At 43.9% G+C, this 16,671-nt stretch overlaps 1 protein-coding gene across 1 annotated transcript in view; it reads right to left on the bottom strand.

Annotated features, from left to right (window-relative positions):
• Positions 1–2,410: 2,410 nt before the first annotated feature.
• The window catches only part of Cplx1 (complexin 1), a 29,855-nt gene continuing 15,594 nt past the window's right edge, over positions 2,411–16,671 (bottom strand). The window contains exons 3-4 of the mRNA XM_051198030.1: positions 5,050–5,225; positions 2,411–3,163 (exon numbers count right to left, since the gene is read on the bottom strand). Of these exons, the coding sequence (XP_051053987.1) occupies positions 2,966–3,163; positions 5,050–5,225 (374 nt within the window). The 3' untranslated portion in view covers positions 2,411–2,965. The remainder of the gene's footprint in view (positions 3,164–5,049; positions 5,226–16,671) is intronic.

Here is a 16,671-nt window from a genome sequence, read left to right as displayed (position 1 = left end):
AGACAGGGTTTCTCCGTGTAGCTTTGTAGACCAGGCTGGCCTTATATTCACACAGATCTGCCTGCCTCTGCCTCCCACGTGCTGGGATCAAGAGTGTCTGCCACCACTGCCCAGCTCTTGATTTCTCATGTATCACTCTTGTGACAGCCACCTTGCCACTCGTGAAATAGCAGTTCCAGATCCCATCACTTCATATCCTTCCTCCAAGCAGAGGTCACCAATTACAGTGTATATTTAACACTTCTCCTGTCACATATGAACATGTACATACACACAACTATAAGAGAAGGGACCTCAATTATCCCAGGCTCTGGAAGATACTATAACATAATCAACCAGGATCTAACCCATCAATCCTCAGTTTGATCAAGTTCTCCATCAGTTAAAACATTCAGGTTGTTGTTTAGATCCAAGAGGAATCCAGAAGGCTGTGAGGTGAGGCACCAGATGACAGGTGCGTACACTAATGGACACTCATATAAGAGCATCCATTCTGGGTGACAGCATTCAGCCAAGCTCCAGAGTCTGGACCCAGCGATTAGGGTCTTAGGTATACCTCCAGGAAAAAGAAGTCGCTGCTGCCTCAGCAGGTAGGATGTTATCTGGACAATTCCATGGTGCCTGGAGATAGGGCCACAGAATGAACAGTGGTAGGGCACATTTAGGTCTCTTCCTCCAGAGATAGTGAGAGGCATGAGAGATACTTCTCCTGTACTTGGAAGAGAGCAAGATCCCTCTAAACCTCCCCCACTTTCTCACTTTCTCTTCACCTTTACCTACCCTACAAGCAAGAATGAGACATGTAGCCTTTCTGCTCAGACTAGCAGGTTTTGCTGGTGGAATTTCCACAATTATTGTCTCCTAGAAGAGAGGTGCCCCAAAAGGGAGATGAACAAATGTGGCCACAGTATCTCAGGTTGGGCTAAGCATGGCGCAAATTGGGATTGCAGACCCACAGCATGATGGACTACTCTCTAGACTAGGGTCTGATAAAATAAAATTACCAGAACAGAGAACTGTGAGCACCCCGTTCCATTCAGCAGAGTTGTCAGTAATCCTAAAATGTGCTGGTGCTACAGGGAATAGGGACAGCACCCTGGGCTGGGCAGGGGAACAGAGTTTTAGAAACCTTTATGGCCCAGGCCCGGGAAGCAGAATAGTCTAGATTTACCAGAACCTGGCAGAACTGTGAAGAAGAAAGGTTGTGTAAACCGGAGGCTCACCCTGGACACTGGGTCCTGAAAGGACAGCTTTGCCCTCTGGAGAATAAATTGGAGCAGTAAATTTGAGTCAGGACCTAGGGGACACCCTGTATTTGTTCCCAGTGTGAGGGAAGCCTCCCTCCCTCCGGGAAAATGGGATTCTTAGAAGGAATAGAAACACTGTGTGAAATCACTGTTTATTGGCTGTGATTCCCTCAGAGAAAACATGTGAGGCCTCTGACATGCAGGAGGTGCAGGCGCAAGGACAGACAGACAGACAGGTAACACATGGGCTGTATTAAGCACGGCGGCCCTGTGTCCCATGCACTAGGAACAGATTCAGGGTTAACTCAAGAGAAGGCCACCTGCTCAGAGCTGGCTTTTCAATTCATGAAAACCAGCCAGAGGTGCAGAGAGTGGTCCAGGTGAGCAAGGTATTGTGGGCCGAGCATGCTTCATCTCTTTGGGCAGAGGGCGTTCTGATTAGTATTGCAGTCTAATTGTTATGGCTTCTCTAAAGAGCTATGTAAGGTCATGAAGGTCAATGCCAAGCCACACACCTGGCCCAAAACTCATGGACACATGATGCAGTTTTAATGTGAACAGGAAGGGTCGGGAAGACCAGGCTGGCCTTTCTGTCAAAATAAAACTTATCAAATACAGACCTCATTTACCTGAGATTCAACATATCATGATGTAAATTAAACAAATATGAAGAACAATGGCTGCTGTCTGGGCAAAGGGGAGTAGCTGGGTAATATTGCCCTTGGGCCACACACAGAGAGGACACCACAGCCCAAGCCCAGAAGCTTGCATTTACTGGCCACTGTCAGCCCTTCAAAGGAGGAATAGTGGAGAGGGTTAGACACCTAATCCTGTGGCCTTCTGTCTGCGCTGCACACAGACCCCCAGGACCCCAGATTTTTAGGAAATGGGGCATTTTGAAGGTAGGTGTCTAGTGGTAAAGCCAGGAGTTCCCTAGGAGACTGCCTGCCCTCCGTGAAGAGAACAGGAGGCCACCAGGGAGAGATGGGTCTCTGGAAAGTGTGCATTACAAAGAATGCTAAGGGACTCAAAGTGTGTCCAAGACCCACCCACGCCCACCCAAACTATTGCTTTTTTTCCCCCTGACTGTGGCATTCTTAAGAAACCAAGCCTTGCAGAGAGAGCAACAGAGAAAGAGACAGCTGGACAAAATATGTAAGGGCCGCCGGTGAGGACTAGGGTGGTAGCGCACAGACAGACAGAGCAAATGGTCCAGCAGGTCCAACAAGTCCAGAAACAGGGGCAATGGGCTTAGGGAAGGGCTGGGGCCCCCAGGCACCCACTGCTCATTCCCCAAGTCCCACCCCACTATGGCTGTGCTCCTGAGTTTAGGCCCTGACTGATGGCCAGCCACGGAGAAATGGCACCCCAGGGGTGGTCAGGGCTGGCCCTTAGGGCCTGACCTTGGGCAGGCTCAGTGGGAATGGTGAACTCAAGATTAGAAGGAGGGGTCCAACCACCCAAAGGCAAGGATGCACAGCACAGAGTGTGAGGGTCACACCCTTGCCTGGTGGGGTCAATGATGGCAGTGCGGGGAGAGGTGGCCAGAGGCTCCCGAGGCGCGAGGGGGACATGGGCAAGATAGATCTAGGACTATGGCTTATTTTTGCGGGGGTGGGGAAGAGGGGGCTGCATCTGCTCCCAATATCCCTTATGGGAGGGAGGGGCTCCGAGGGGTCTGTACAATGGGCAGGGCTCTGGGCGCTGACCCAGTATCATTACTTCTTGAACATGTCCTGCAGTGGCCCAGGCAGGTACTTGATGACAGTGTCCAGGATGCTCTCATCTTCCTCCTCCGGCTCATCACCACAGCCTGGTGGGATAGCCTTCTTGGGTCGAGTCAGACTACCTTCTGAGTTGGCTTCCATGGCTGCCTGGGCCTCAGCCTCACGCTCCTCCTTCTTCTTGATGCCATACTGTGAAGGAAAGGGTAGTCAAGGCAGGGCTTGCATACTCCCCTCTCTAGTCCCCAGCATGGGTACTGATGCAATACCTACATAGGCCAGGTCCTCCCTGTACTGGAGAAGACAACCAGGGACCCTGAAAAGTGGTACTCATAGCCAAGGAAGACTCCACCTGAGTCTCATGCTATTTACCAGGGCTCCTGCTCAGGTTTTGGAAGACCACCCAGAAAATGGAACAATTAAGAGGTGCCTGAAGGACACATGGGATGTAAAAGAGAAAGAGTCTGGGGATGGCTGGAGAGATGGCTCAGCAGCTATGAACACTTGCTGTTCTTTCAGACTTGGACCTGAGTTTGATTCCTAGCACCAGTGCCAGGCAACTTCCTTCCAGCCAGGAAAAGAGCAGCAGGCATAGGCCAGGTGAGGTCTACGGGCAATCTGAGAGTCTGTCTAAGGCTACACTTGGGACAAGTGTGTGACCAGATGTATGTAACTACTGCTTTGGTTACTTGTCCTGAAGGCTAGTCTGTCCACTGAGGTTCACAGTCATTTTGAGGATACAGCCAGTTTGAGCTGTATCATAAGGAAAGTCATTCTGCTCAAGAATGCCATCCAGGCTACATCTCAGAGCCAGACTCCACTGGTGTGGCCTGTTCTAATCTTCTGGACTCCAGTGAGAAATGCCAGTCTAGCCCAGGCCAAGTATTAATATTTGTCAGGTGAGTAGAAGCATCAGTTCAAGGACAGAGCCACAGGAGGTGTCAGTCAGGTGTGTTGGAAGACATCCCCTGGGTAGCTTCCAGAGCCAAGTGAAGACTGGGGACTAGGTTAAGGGATCTGATATATAGAAGGTAACAGAAGACCTAAGGACATTGTTAAGAAAAAGCCTATAGTGGCTATCAGTGGTAAGAGTCAACAACATTAGCTGGTATGGTATGCATACCTTTCATCATCATACAAGCTGAGAGAGTGTAAATGAATACAGAACTGTGGAGGCTAAAACATGCCAGCTGTACACCTGGGCTTGTCTCTTTACCAGAAAGAAGGCTCTGGCTCAACAAACACTGGAAGTAGGCACAAATCATGTAGTACATATGCAAACTTGAAGGTGTGTGGTGTGCAAGTCTGTCTGTGCGCACAAACAGATGGTGGGAACATAAATGGAATGGTGGGCATGCAGATCAAGTACCTGCTTAGATGACTCCCTAATAGGTATGGACACTTCTCCAGGAAACGCCCCACCTCTTGAGACAATCCTGACCATTGGCCAAACAATTATAATTAATATTAAGCCTCTGAGTGTTTATTGGTGAACTGGAGAGCAGGAGAGAAATCTCCATTTATAAATTTCTTCATAATTTCCAGGAAAATGTGTGAAAACAGAAAAGTGGAGAAGGTACCCAGTAGAGTCTTCCTTGAATCCCATTTTTTTTTTCCTTTTGAGACAGGGTTTCTCTGTGTAGCTTTGGAGCCTGTCCTGGCACTCATCCTGTTTTTCTACTGTGAATAGGCATAGTGCTATTTGGCCGCCCAACCCACAGGAGATAGTCTCTAGGGTGACCGAGAGCAGGGAGGCTGCCACCCATCTACCATGTGTGAGTCTTGGAAGCAACTTTCCTGACCCACCGAGACTTCCAATTCAACCAATCCTCATCCTTCTTTCAGAGCCTTCTTTCTGGGCAGGGGCAAAAACTACAGGAGCACAACCAGACCTGACATGAGGAGTAGAGAAGGCCAGCCCTCAGAATGACCCCCATCCATATGTGAACATTTGTAGTCCACAACAGTCCAGTTCTCAAGATTTTGGTCCTTAAGTAAGAAGTAAAAGAGCTGTTAGCCACTGCCGAGAAAGGAAGCTGCTGCAGTCACTACCTGCAATACTCTTGTCAGTTGCCCACCTTGTCTCGTATGCCCTGCCTCATGACCTCACGTTCCGCCTCCATCTTGGCATACTTTGCTTTTCGCTCCTCCTCTGCCTGCCGCAGGGCCTCCTGCCGTTCCTCCTCCTTCTTGGCAGCATCAGGGTCCTTCTCCTCATCACCCCCAAGCATCTTCCCCATGTCCTTGGTGGCCCCTGGGAACAACAGCAGGGGTCAGGCAGTAGCATTCAGAGTTCCCAGTCCCTTCTGGAGCCAGGGGTCCAGTGGTGCCCATCCCTTGAGAGAAGCAGTGTATGTGCACTTCATACCACATATGTGAGTGGCTGTATTGTAGTTGCATTTTCATACACTTGTATGTGCATATTTTTATCTGTGTAGGACCATGTTATTGCTTATGTGTGCTTGGGTGCTCTCATGTGTCTGCTCATCCATGTTCTCCTGAGAGGCAGTTGTATATCCTCCCTGAGGCTGTGTCCAGCACAGGATTGGGCTCTAGAAGGTGGTAGAAGGTAAATCCAGATGTGGAGAACATGGATGATGAGCAACAGGGGACTGATGTCTGGTGGGTAATATTCAGTAAAGTAAGCAATAGTCATGCACCCATGACCCAGGCTGCAGGCACTGCCTGTCTTCAGCACCAAGACCCTAATTGCCCCTATGCTAGGCACCACTTTTCTCATGAGTTCCTGAGTCACAGGCCCTACAAAACCACCCCAAATGCCCTTACATTTAGCTGGTAGGATAGAGACTATAATTATGCACTAAAGCTTGGCACAATGAGAAATCCTCAGCCCGTTGTACCCAGACACCATGACACCCAGGATGAGAACCTGGCAAGCCCCACAAGATTTCAGTGAGGGTGCTGGTTCTCTGGTTTTTGTGTCTCTGGAGTGCTATCCAAACCTATGCGCCGTGACAAGCAAGAGAAAAGCCAGCTGTCTTCTCTCCTCTGCATAATGTCCTCGAGATATTTTGGCTGCCTGAAACTCTACCACAGGTGAGAAGGTGTGAAGAGATTGAAGCCATATTGTTGCCACTGTCAGGGTGGAGGCAGAGAACCAGCTTGAAATAGGCATTTGCTGGCAGAACAGATCTTGAATCTTACTGAAAACTATGAGCTTCTTGGACAGTCTTTGGCTGCATCTGGAAACTTGCAAAGGAGATTCTGGTCAATGACTCAAGGAAAGTTGGGTCAGGAAGTGATCTTCCAACAGCTGTCTCTGGTAGGTGTTGGGGGCAGGCAAGAACAAACCTTGCAATCCTGACTGCTTTCATGTAAAATTTATTCCCTACTATAACAAGCTAATTTACACATAAGTGAGAGAGATCCATAATTATTTCTTCCTCTGAGAGATGCTGGCACTCTAAAACAGAAAGAACAGAGTCTGGTGTGTATATCTATTCCTAGAGCAGTTGTTTTCATCCTGTGTGTCACAACCTCTTTGGGGGGGGTGTCAAATGACCCTTTTACAGGGGTCAATAACACCATCAGAAAATATAGGTATTTATATTACAATTAATAAGAGTAGCAAAATTACAGTTATAAAGTAGCAATGAAAATAATGTTACGGTTGGGGGTCAGCATGACATGAGGAACTGTTATGTATTAAAGGGTCACAGCATTAGGAAGGTTGAGAACCACTGACCTAGAGGCTGGAGTGTGACATTGGGAGCAGTGTGGCTTGTGGCTTGCCTATTTAGGCCTGTCCCACATTTTACCAATCACATAGGCTGCAATTTCCATTTTACAGAGTGTCAACTATGTGCTACTATGGAACTGTGTGCCTGATGGACCTTCCCTGGACCTTCCTATATGCCAGGGATTCGTGCCTGGGCTCTGGGCTCTGAAGAAAGACCTACTTTTGTTATGGGACATCTGAGCCTTCAGACTATGGAGGCAGCTCTGGATGTGACCCCAGGCACACAGTGACATTCACACACTCATACTGACAAATGAATGTGTGCATACACATAAATGGATGAAAAAGATTTTACAGGAAGTTCATTGCACCAAGTGCCCATATGGAGAAAATGGAGGATAGTCACATTAGAGAATTAACAGCACAACTGAAAGCCTTAGAACAAAAAGAAGCAAACTCACCCTGGAGGAGCAGATGCCAGGAAATAATCAATTTGAGGGCTGAAATCAATAAAGTAGGAAGAAGGAAAACAATACGAAAAAATCAATGCAACAAAGAGTTGGTTTTTCGAGAAAATTAACAAGATAGACAAAACTTTATCCAAGCTAACCAAAAAGCAGAGAGAGAGAACATGCAAACTAACAAAATCAGAAACTAAAAGGGGGACATAATAACAACACTGAGGAAATCCAGATAATTTTCAGGTCATACTTTGAAAACCTGTACTCCACAAAATTTGAAAATTCAAAGGAAATGGACAAATTTCTGGATAACTATCACTTACCAAAATTAAATCAAGAACAGATAAGCAACTTAAATAGACCTATAACCCTAATGAAATAGAGACAGTCATCAAAAGCCTCCCAACCAAAAAAAGCCCAGTGCAGAATTCTACCAGAAATTCAAAGAAGAACTAATACCAATACTCCTCAAATTGTTCCACACAATAGAAGCACAAGGTTCATTACCAAACTCTTTTTATGAGGTCACAATTACCTTGGTACCCAAGCCACACAAAGACACAACTAAGAAAGAGAACTATATACCAATATTCCTTACTGGATTCAATACTGGCAAATTGAATTCAAGAACACATCAGAGAAATCATCCACCATAACCAAGTAGGCTGGGTTGCAGGGATGGTTCAACATACAAAAATCTATCAGTGTGATCCACCATATAAACAAACCAAAGAAGAAAAACAACATGATCATCTCACTAGATGCTGAAAAAGCCTCTGACAAAATTCAACACCCTTTCATGATAAAGGTCTTGGAGAGAACAGGGATAACAGGAACATACCTAAACATAATAAAAGCAATATACAGTAAACCAATAGCCAACATCAAAGTGAATGGAGAGAAGCGGTTCCTCTAAAATCAGGAAGAAGACAAGGCTGCCCACTCTCTCCATATCTCTTCAATATTGTACTTGAAGTTCTAGATAATGCAATAAGACAACAAAAGGAGGTCAAGGGGATACAAATTGGAAAGGAAGAAGTCAAACTGTCACATTTGCAGATAATATGACAATTTACATAAATGACCCAGAAAACTCTACCAGGGAACTCCTACAGCTGATAAACACCTTTGGTAAACTAGCAGGATGAAAGATAAACTCAAAAAAATCAGTAGCCCTACTTTATTCAAACAACAAAGGGACTGAGAAAGAAATCAGAGAAACATCACCCTTTACAATAACTACAAACAACATAAAGTATCTTGGGGTAATGCTTACCAAACAAGTGAAAGACACGTTGTGTCTTTAAAGAAAGAAATTAAAGAAGATACCAGAAATTGGAAAGATCTCCCATGCTCTTGGATAGGTAGGATAAACATAGTAAAAATGGCAATCTTGCCAAAAGCAATTTACAGATTCAATTAAAAATCCCAGCACAATTCTTCACTGACATTGAGAGGATACTATAATAATCAACTTTATATGGAAAAAAAAAAAAACAAAAGACCCAGGATAGCCAAAACAACCCTGTACAATAAAGGAACTTCAGGAGGCATCAGCATCCCCAACTTTAAGCTCTATTACAGAGCTATGGTCTTGTCACCCATATATTGATTTTAGACATAGAGCAAAGGATCACCAGCCTATAATTCACACTGCCAGAGAAACTAGGATACAAAGATGAATCTAAGAGATTCATACAAGGTCCCTCCGAGAAGGGGAAAGGACCAATCTCCTGAGCATATTGAGAGTGGGGGACAGTGAGTGGAAAGGGGGCTGGGAGAAAGAGAAGGGGAGGAGAGGAAAGCACGTGGAACTAGGAAGATCAAGTCAGGGGAGGAATAGAAGAGAGAAGAGAAAGAGAAATACCATAAAAGAGGGAGCCATATAGGTTTCAAGAGAAAACTGACCCTAGAGAAATGTCCAGAGACCTATATGACTGACCCCAACTAACAATTTGAGCAACAGTGGAAAGGCCACCATAAATGCCCTTCCCTGATAATGAGATTGATGACTAACTTATTCACCATCATAGAGCCCTCATCTTGTAGCTGATGGAAACAGAAGCAGACACCCACAGCTAAACACTGAGCTGAACTGGAATCCAGATGTAGAGAGGGAGGACAAGACCAGGCTACAGAAACCCACCGAGACAGCTGACCTCAACAAGGAGGAGCTAATGGGCCCCCAGACTGACAGTTGGGAATCCAGCATTGAACCAACTCAGAACCCCTGATCATGGGTCTCAGTTAGAAGGCCTGGGCAGTCTAAGGGACCTCTAACAGTGGAACCAGGATGTATCCCTGGTGCACAAAAGGACTTTGGGAGCACATTCCTCATGGAGGGATACTCCCTTAACCTAGAGGCAGGAGGCAGGGCCTAGTCCCTACTTGACAGATTTAGATGACCCCTCCAGGAAGGCATCACCTTACATGTGGAGTGGGTGGGGTGAATCTGATGGGAGGGTAGTTGGATGGCATGGGAGGGTGGAAGAGAAGGAGGGATGGACTGAGAGGGAACTGGGATAGATATGTAAAATAACAAAAATAAAGTTTTATTTGTAATAGTAAAATAACAAAATAACTATCAGCAGGCAAATGGGTAATTATTAAACCATGGAACATGCAGGTGAGGAATAGAGTAGAAAAAAAGTAGACCATTGGTTGACACATCCAATAACATGGAAGACACTCAGACTCTTTGATGATGGTGAAAAAAAATCAGAAATGAATTAAATGATATATATATATATACATACATACATACATATATATATATATATATATATATATATAAAATAAGTAAATGTAAGTGTAGACTGCTTTGGGATTATCTGGGGGTGGCAACAGCCTTGGACCTATGGAAGTTTGTTGCCCAGTTCCTGTAGGAGTAGTATATGTACTTCCTAAACACCAGACATGTCACAATTCAAATGAGTATACAATCTAAAAAACTAAAACTAGAGGTGGTAGAAACCATGTTTCCTGGTCCTGATCTAATTAAGCTACAAGCTCTAAACAAAAGATCAAACTTGCCAAGTATTGGTGGCTCACGCCTTTAGTCTCAGCACTTGGGAAGCAGAGGCAGGCAGATCTCTGTGAGTTGGAGACCAGCCTGGTCTACAGAGCTAGTTCCAGGACAGCCTCCAAAGCTACAGAGAAACCCTGTCTTAACCCCCCCCCAAAAAAGATCAAACTTAGAGCCACACAGGTTCAAATACTAGACACAAATCTGTAGTTTGCTTTCCAACTGTGAGCACTAAAACTGAAGGTGGAAAAAGCTAAAAAAAAAAAAAAAAAAAAAAAAACAGTAAAAAGCAGATGCACCCCAGAAGCTGTAGAAAAATCTGGACAGTTTCAGAGTAGACAAAGAGATTTTTATCCCAAAATCTTCACTCCATGATTTGATTAGCCTAATCTAACAGACTATTTGTCTAAAAATAATATGTGATGAAAACTGTTCTGGAAAGATAATTATAGTCTTTAATCATAAAGAATGAAAAACAAAGTGGAGGAGCTTCACAATCATCTAAGAAATAAAAAAAAAAATTAATCCTACCCATGGTGGTGGTGCACACATCTTTAATCCCAGCATTCAGGAGACAGAGGCAGGTGGATCTCTGAGTTTGAGACCAGCTTGATCTGCAGAGTGAGTTCCAGAACAGGGCTACACAGAGAAGTCCTGACTTGAAAAGTAAAAAGAAAAGAAAGAGAAGATCCAATGTAATATTGGGAAAGCAGATTTTTTTTTAAAGATTTATTTATTATGTATACAGTGTTTCTGTCTGCATGTACACCAGAAGAGGGCATCAGGTCTCATTATAGATGGTTGTAAACCACCATGTGGTTGCTGGGAATTGAATTCAGGACCTTTGAAAGAGTAGGTAGTGCTCTTAACCACTGAGCCATCTCTCCAACCTGGGAGAGAAGATCTTAAACTCATTACTTAGTTAAGATTGGCCTGAACTCATGAACCTCCTGCCCCCACCTCTCAAGTTCTAAGACTGCAGGTGTTTCTGCCATAAGAACTTAAGAGGTAGAGACAGGAGGTTCATGACTTCAAGGCCAATCTTAACTAAATAATGAGTTTGAGGCCAACCTGAGCTACATGAGATCCTGGATCAAAGAAAAACTAAAAGGACTGAAAATACAGAGTCTTAGAAAGAGTGGTCATGTTGTAGATGTTTCAAAGGCCATCATGTTCACTGCTGGAGAAGGTGTACTGTTAGTACTCGCAGAAAGAGGGTTAGTGGCAGAGGCTTGGGAAAGCACACAGACTTTATTATGCAGTCTTCTATCTAGCCCTCACACTCTAGCCATTTGTCAGAAATGGCCCTTGTTGGGGTATGGGCCCCCAGATATCCACTGTCCCAAAACAAGTCTAGAGACAAGGGATGCCTTGGGCATATGGCCATATAACCATGGAACATCTAGGGCTACAGTGAACTTGGAGATGTAGAACACCTAGGAAAGGACCTTTAGTATTGTAGAGGAGGTTGAGAAACTTCTCAGTGCACTATAATAGGCCTGCTATGTGCAGAAAAGTATATCACAGACTCCATTTTTGGAAAGCAAGAGAAAACCTGATGGGCAGCTGTGCTTATGGTACACTTTAATCCCAGGATTTAGGAGACAGAGGTAGGAGGATCTCTGTGAGTTGAGGCCAGCCTGGTCTACAAAGTGAGTTTCAGGATAGCCAAGGCTACACAGAGAAACCCTGTCTTGGAAAACCACACACAAGAAAGGAAGGAAGGAAGAGAGAAAGGAAAAAAGAAAGAAAGAAAGGAAGAAAGGAAGGAAGATCTGACTGTTAAAGACACCCATGTTCTCACAGTTCTTTGAGGATGAAAAAATACCAGAGGTGCATGTCATCATTCCCCTAATCCTCAGCCCTGAGAAAGTTGTGGGGAATGTTCACTACCAAATGTCAGTCTCCACTACACTGAAATACCTCACCTGAAATACCCTAGGGCAGGTATTAAAAACAAAACAACAGAAAAACCAAAAACCAAAAAAAAAAAAAAAAAAAAAAAAAAAACAGGAAATATTGGTAAAGATGTGGGGAAAGTGGAACCCTGTGCTGGGAATGTGTAGTGGTCCAGCCCGTGGAAGACAGTTTGGTCGGTCCTCAAAAACTCAAGCACTGGAACAGCATATGGTTAAGAGCGCTGGCAGCTCTTGCAGAGGACATAGGCTCTCAGCACCTACAGTGAAGCTCACACTGCCTGTAACTCCAGTTCCATGGGACCCAATTCTCTCTTCTTGTCTCTAAGGGCACCACATATGTGGTATACATGCAGGCAAAACACATATATAATAAAAAGACCAGATACAGAATTACCATATGGCCCAGTAATTCCACTTCTGAGTGAGAAGCAGATATTTGTCCACCCATAGGGAATGAGCAGCATCATTCACAATAGCCAAGAAAAACTGTCTGTCCCTAACTTAGATATTGTTCATTTTTAAAAGGAAGGAAGTTTTAACACAAGACAGTATAGAGAAACACTGGGGATATTATCCTGAGTGAAATGCTCCAATCACAAAGGATAGCAGCTGTGAGGGCCTTAGAGGGCTCACATCCATGGAGTGGAAAACAGAAAGTAGTTTTGGGGTTGGGAGACATAAGTGTTCCCCTGGGAAAGTTTCAGTTTAGAAAGATGAGCACATTCTAGAAGTTGAGGTGATGGCTGAACAATAGTGTTATGTGTTTAATACCACTGCTTTTAAGATAGTAAAACTCATATATATTATCATAATAAAAAGAGAAACATAACTTTAAGTTACTTATAATTTCATCCTCCTGGTAGGTTTCCCCAAGCATACATGAGGCTGGGACCAGTGAAGCATGGCTGGTAATGGCATCATCACCTGAGCGATGAGAGCTGTACAAATGTGACCTCTCTAGCAGCAGATGGGCTGTGGATATTAGAATATAGTTCCTGCCAGCATGGAAACTAGAGGTAATGAGGTCATGATATACTCTCTAGAAAGCAGCTGTCTTGCAAAATCCTGAACAAGGTTCCTGAGCCCATGAGGGCTTTTAGGACAAGGTATGCCTCTACCTCAGTCCTCCACAGTAAAGAGAGCTAGCAAGATAGGAAATTAAATGACCAAACAGGGGCTGGAGAAGTGGCTCAATGGGTGACAGTACTTGGTGTGCAAATATGAAGACCTGAGTTTACATCCTGGCATCAGTGTAACAAAAAACATATGAGAGGTAGAGACAGGAGGATTGTTCTGGCTTGCTGGAAGTCAGCCTAGCTCCAAGTATGGTGAGAGCTGCTGTTTAAAGGAATAATGTGGCAATCATATAGCTGAACATTTAGCATCCTTCCTTGGCATCTTCACACACATGCACATACATTGACACGCTCACATACAAGCAATAACCAAACAATGCATTGTATTCACACATGGTAAATCTTGAATGAAATCCATACCTCAAAATATTCTTATTATAAAAGCTGAGAATAATGTCTAGGAATTCACAGATGGATCTTTCAAACATTCAAGAAACAGATAATTCCCATGATATTTAGAATGTTCTTGGAAAAGAGGAAACCCTCTGGGTTATTTTTATTAAATTAGCATAAAAGCAACACCAGAAGTCATGTTGAAGGAAAGGGAGGAATGGATGGAGGAAGGGAAGAAGAAAGAAAGATGGAGGGAGGGGAAAGTCTAGGAACCAACAACACATGAGCCAGAGTGATATTCAACAGAAGGGAAACTGGTGCCTGTCATTTTCTAGGGAAACCTGTAGGAAAGCTCATCCTAAGTTCAGGGAGCTCATTTGCAGAAGGTAGAGATGTCCCAGCATCAAAGCATCAGTCATGATACAGATGTCATCCAGAGGCCCAGTGGTCTTTGTGTACCTGTGTCATAAGGTGCCATTTCCAGAACCTTGCTGTTTCCTTCCCCTACAAACAATGGGTTCTGTGTCCCTGGGGTAACTATAGCTTTCATCCCCTTTAGAGAGGGCCTAGAATAACAGGAACTTGTACCATGTCTGACTACTGGCCTGCCTCCTTCATCTTGCTTTGCAAGGTGGAGTCTACACACATAGCCACAACATGACCATGCCACATTGAACCCACTACTAAAGCACAATGGGAACTTATTAGGATATATAAATCTGTGAAGCCAAAGACAGGCTTCTGGTAGCCATAGTGCCTACTCAAGCACCCAGATGACCTCATCTTCTTTCCCACAGAAATTTTTCTCTAGAAATTTAGATCAGTAGAGTCCCCACAGTATATAATTGGGGGCTTTCCTGGCTACTAAGTAACATGCTTCTACATAGATAGCTTATTGTAAGGTCTCACTGTGAAGTAGCTTAACCATTCATGGCCCTGGGCCTTAGGGCCAAGCCTGTGTACCGGTCATTTATCCAGGAACATCCTGAGAGTGATTGACAAACTGTTCAGCAAATTTAGATTCTACTCGGAAGAAATGGTCAGATCCTGCTAAAGTAGTTCCACCAGTTATACTTGAATTATGGCAGATATGAACCTGGATCCCTGTATAGTTTAATACTGGCATGGTGGTCCTTTTGAATGTAGCCAACACTGTGGGTAATAGGTGATGCCTTACACTTGCAAGTAATGATTTCAAACATTATTCATGTGCTTGTTGGTCATTCCTGTATTTGCTTTGGGTGAATCTTCCTTTTTCTTTCCCTTCTTCCTTTTCCATCTTTCTTTTGAGACAGGGTCTTGCTCTATACTTGGGTCTAACCTGGAATTCCTTCTGTCGATAAGGCTGGCCTCAAAGTCACAATTCTCTCACCTCTACCTCCCAAATGTTGGGATTATAGTTGTGCCCCAGGATACTTGCCCAAAAGTATATTTTCAGGGTTAGTGAGACAAATAATCTGGTTAAGGCATTCACAGCCATACCTGATGACCTGAATCTAATCCTGGGACCCACATGGTAGAAGGAGAGAATTAACTCCTGCAAGGTGTACTTTAACTTCTACAAACATATGATGATACATGCATGCTCACATACACACACACGCACACACACACACAATAAATAAATGTAACAAAAAAGTTTAAATGTGTGTTTTTTTAAAGTAATCCTTTTAAGATGGGCAGTGGTGGTGCACACCTTTAATCTCAGCACTCAGGAGGCAGAGGCAAGTGGATCTCTGAGTTCCAGGCTAGCCTGGTCTACAGAGTGAATTCCAGGACTGATAGGGATACACAGAGAAATCCTTTCTTAAAAACTACCCCCACCCCCACATCAATCAAACAATTATAAAAGTTTTGGCAGTGCTCAGAATTGAACCTAGAGCCTCACACAATGCTCGATAGGCTCTTTGTCACTGAGTATGCTCCAACGCCTAAAACAAATGTTTTGAGAACAATTTGCATTCCCAGAAGAATCACAAAGGAAAACAGAACAGAGTTCCTTCCTGAAAGCTGCACCCAGTCTCCTGGGTAACTGATGTCTTCTAGGTCAGGCACATGCCAATAGTGAGCCAACATGTTTACTTCAAGGATGTATTGACCTCAGTAAGAAAACCAGAATATGTGTCACGTTGGGGTAGGGATTTCGCATTTGTATCTACAGAAGAAAAACTATGGATACCATCTAAATGGTTCAAGATCCGAGTTGAACAAGAAAAACATCTTAATAAAAAAAAAATGACAAGTCATCTAACAAATTGGGTCCCATGAGATGTGTAAAGACCTCTCAAAGGTAAGGGAATGTTCTGTTCTTGTCCTTACAGGAAAACAGAGAACACCCATCTTCAAACAGCCAAGAGACACTGAACATGTAGGTACATACAGAAGAGAAGACAACTCTCCAGAAATCACTTAATGAAGAGGAATCTGATTAATGGTAAAAACATTTAATTCTAGTAAACTATTTCTATACAGAAATCTATTTCTCTTTACTATCTTGGTGTCAGAAGTTTACTATCTATTCCCAATTCATGTAAACCAATGCTGGCTTTGGAGTTGGATTTGGCTTTCCTTCTCTAAATTCAAGCATGTTGTTAAGATTAAATTCAGTTTCTGTCTTACATCAAAAAGCCAATTGGTGTAAGGCAGAAGAAAACAAAGTCTGGGGACTCGTTCACTTATATGCAACTTTCTCTCTGAAATTCTAATTTTCTCATATACATTTTAATGCTTATTGTTGCCTTTCCCTATATGCATACCTTAAAACTTGAAAATTCCATGTTGATATTGATGTTTAAGTTTTCCACAAGGAATAATACCAATTCCTAACAGCAATCTTTGAACTCTCTGGAAAGAAGAAGATGGGGCCCCCATGTCGTCATTTCCACTTGACTCAACCTAATGCATCTGGAGTTTTAGGGTGCTCGAGACAACTCCTGACTAGCTAGCTGTAATGGTGCACCTTCTTATTACATCCTGGCCAGAATTTCAATAGAACTCTAGTCAAGCACTTCCTGCCATGCAGAGATGCATATGTCACAGCCAGTCCTGTCGAAATTTTGTTGCTAAAAATTTTCTTCCTACAGGATCCCATGGAGCAATCATCATCCCAGTTCAGCCGGAAATAAT

The sequence above is a fragment of the Phodopus roborovskii genome, unplaced genomic scaffold (assembly GCF_943737965.1).
Source record: "Phodopus roborovskii unplaced genomic scaffold, PHOROB, whole genome shotgun sequence".
NCBI classification, from domain to species: Eukaryota; Metazoa; Chordata; class Mammalia; order Rodentia; family Cricetidae; genus Phodopus; species Phodopus roborovskii.
Note: the sequence above shows the minus strand (reverse complement) of the source record. Positions and strands in the feature narration are given on the sequence as shown.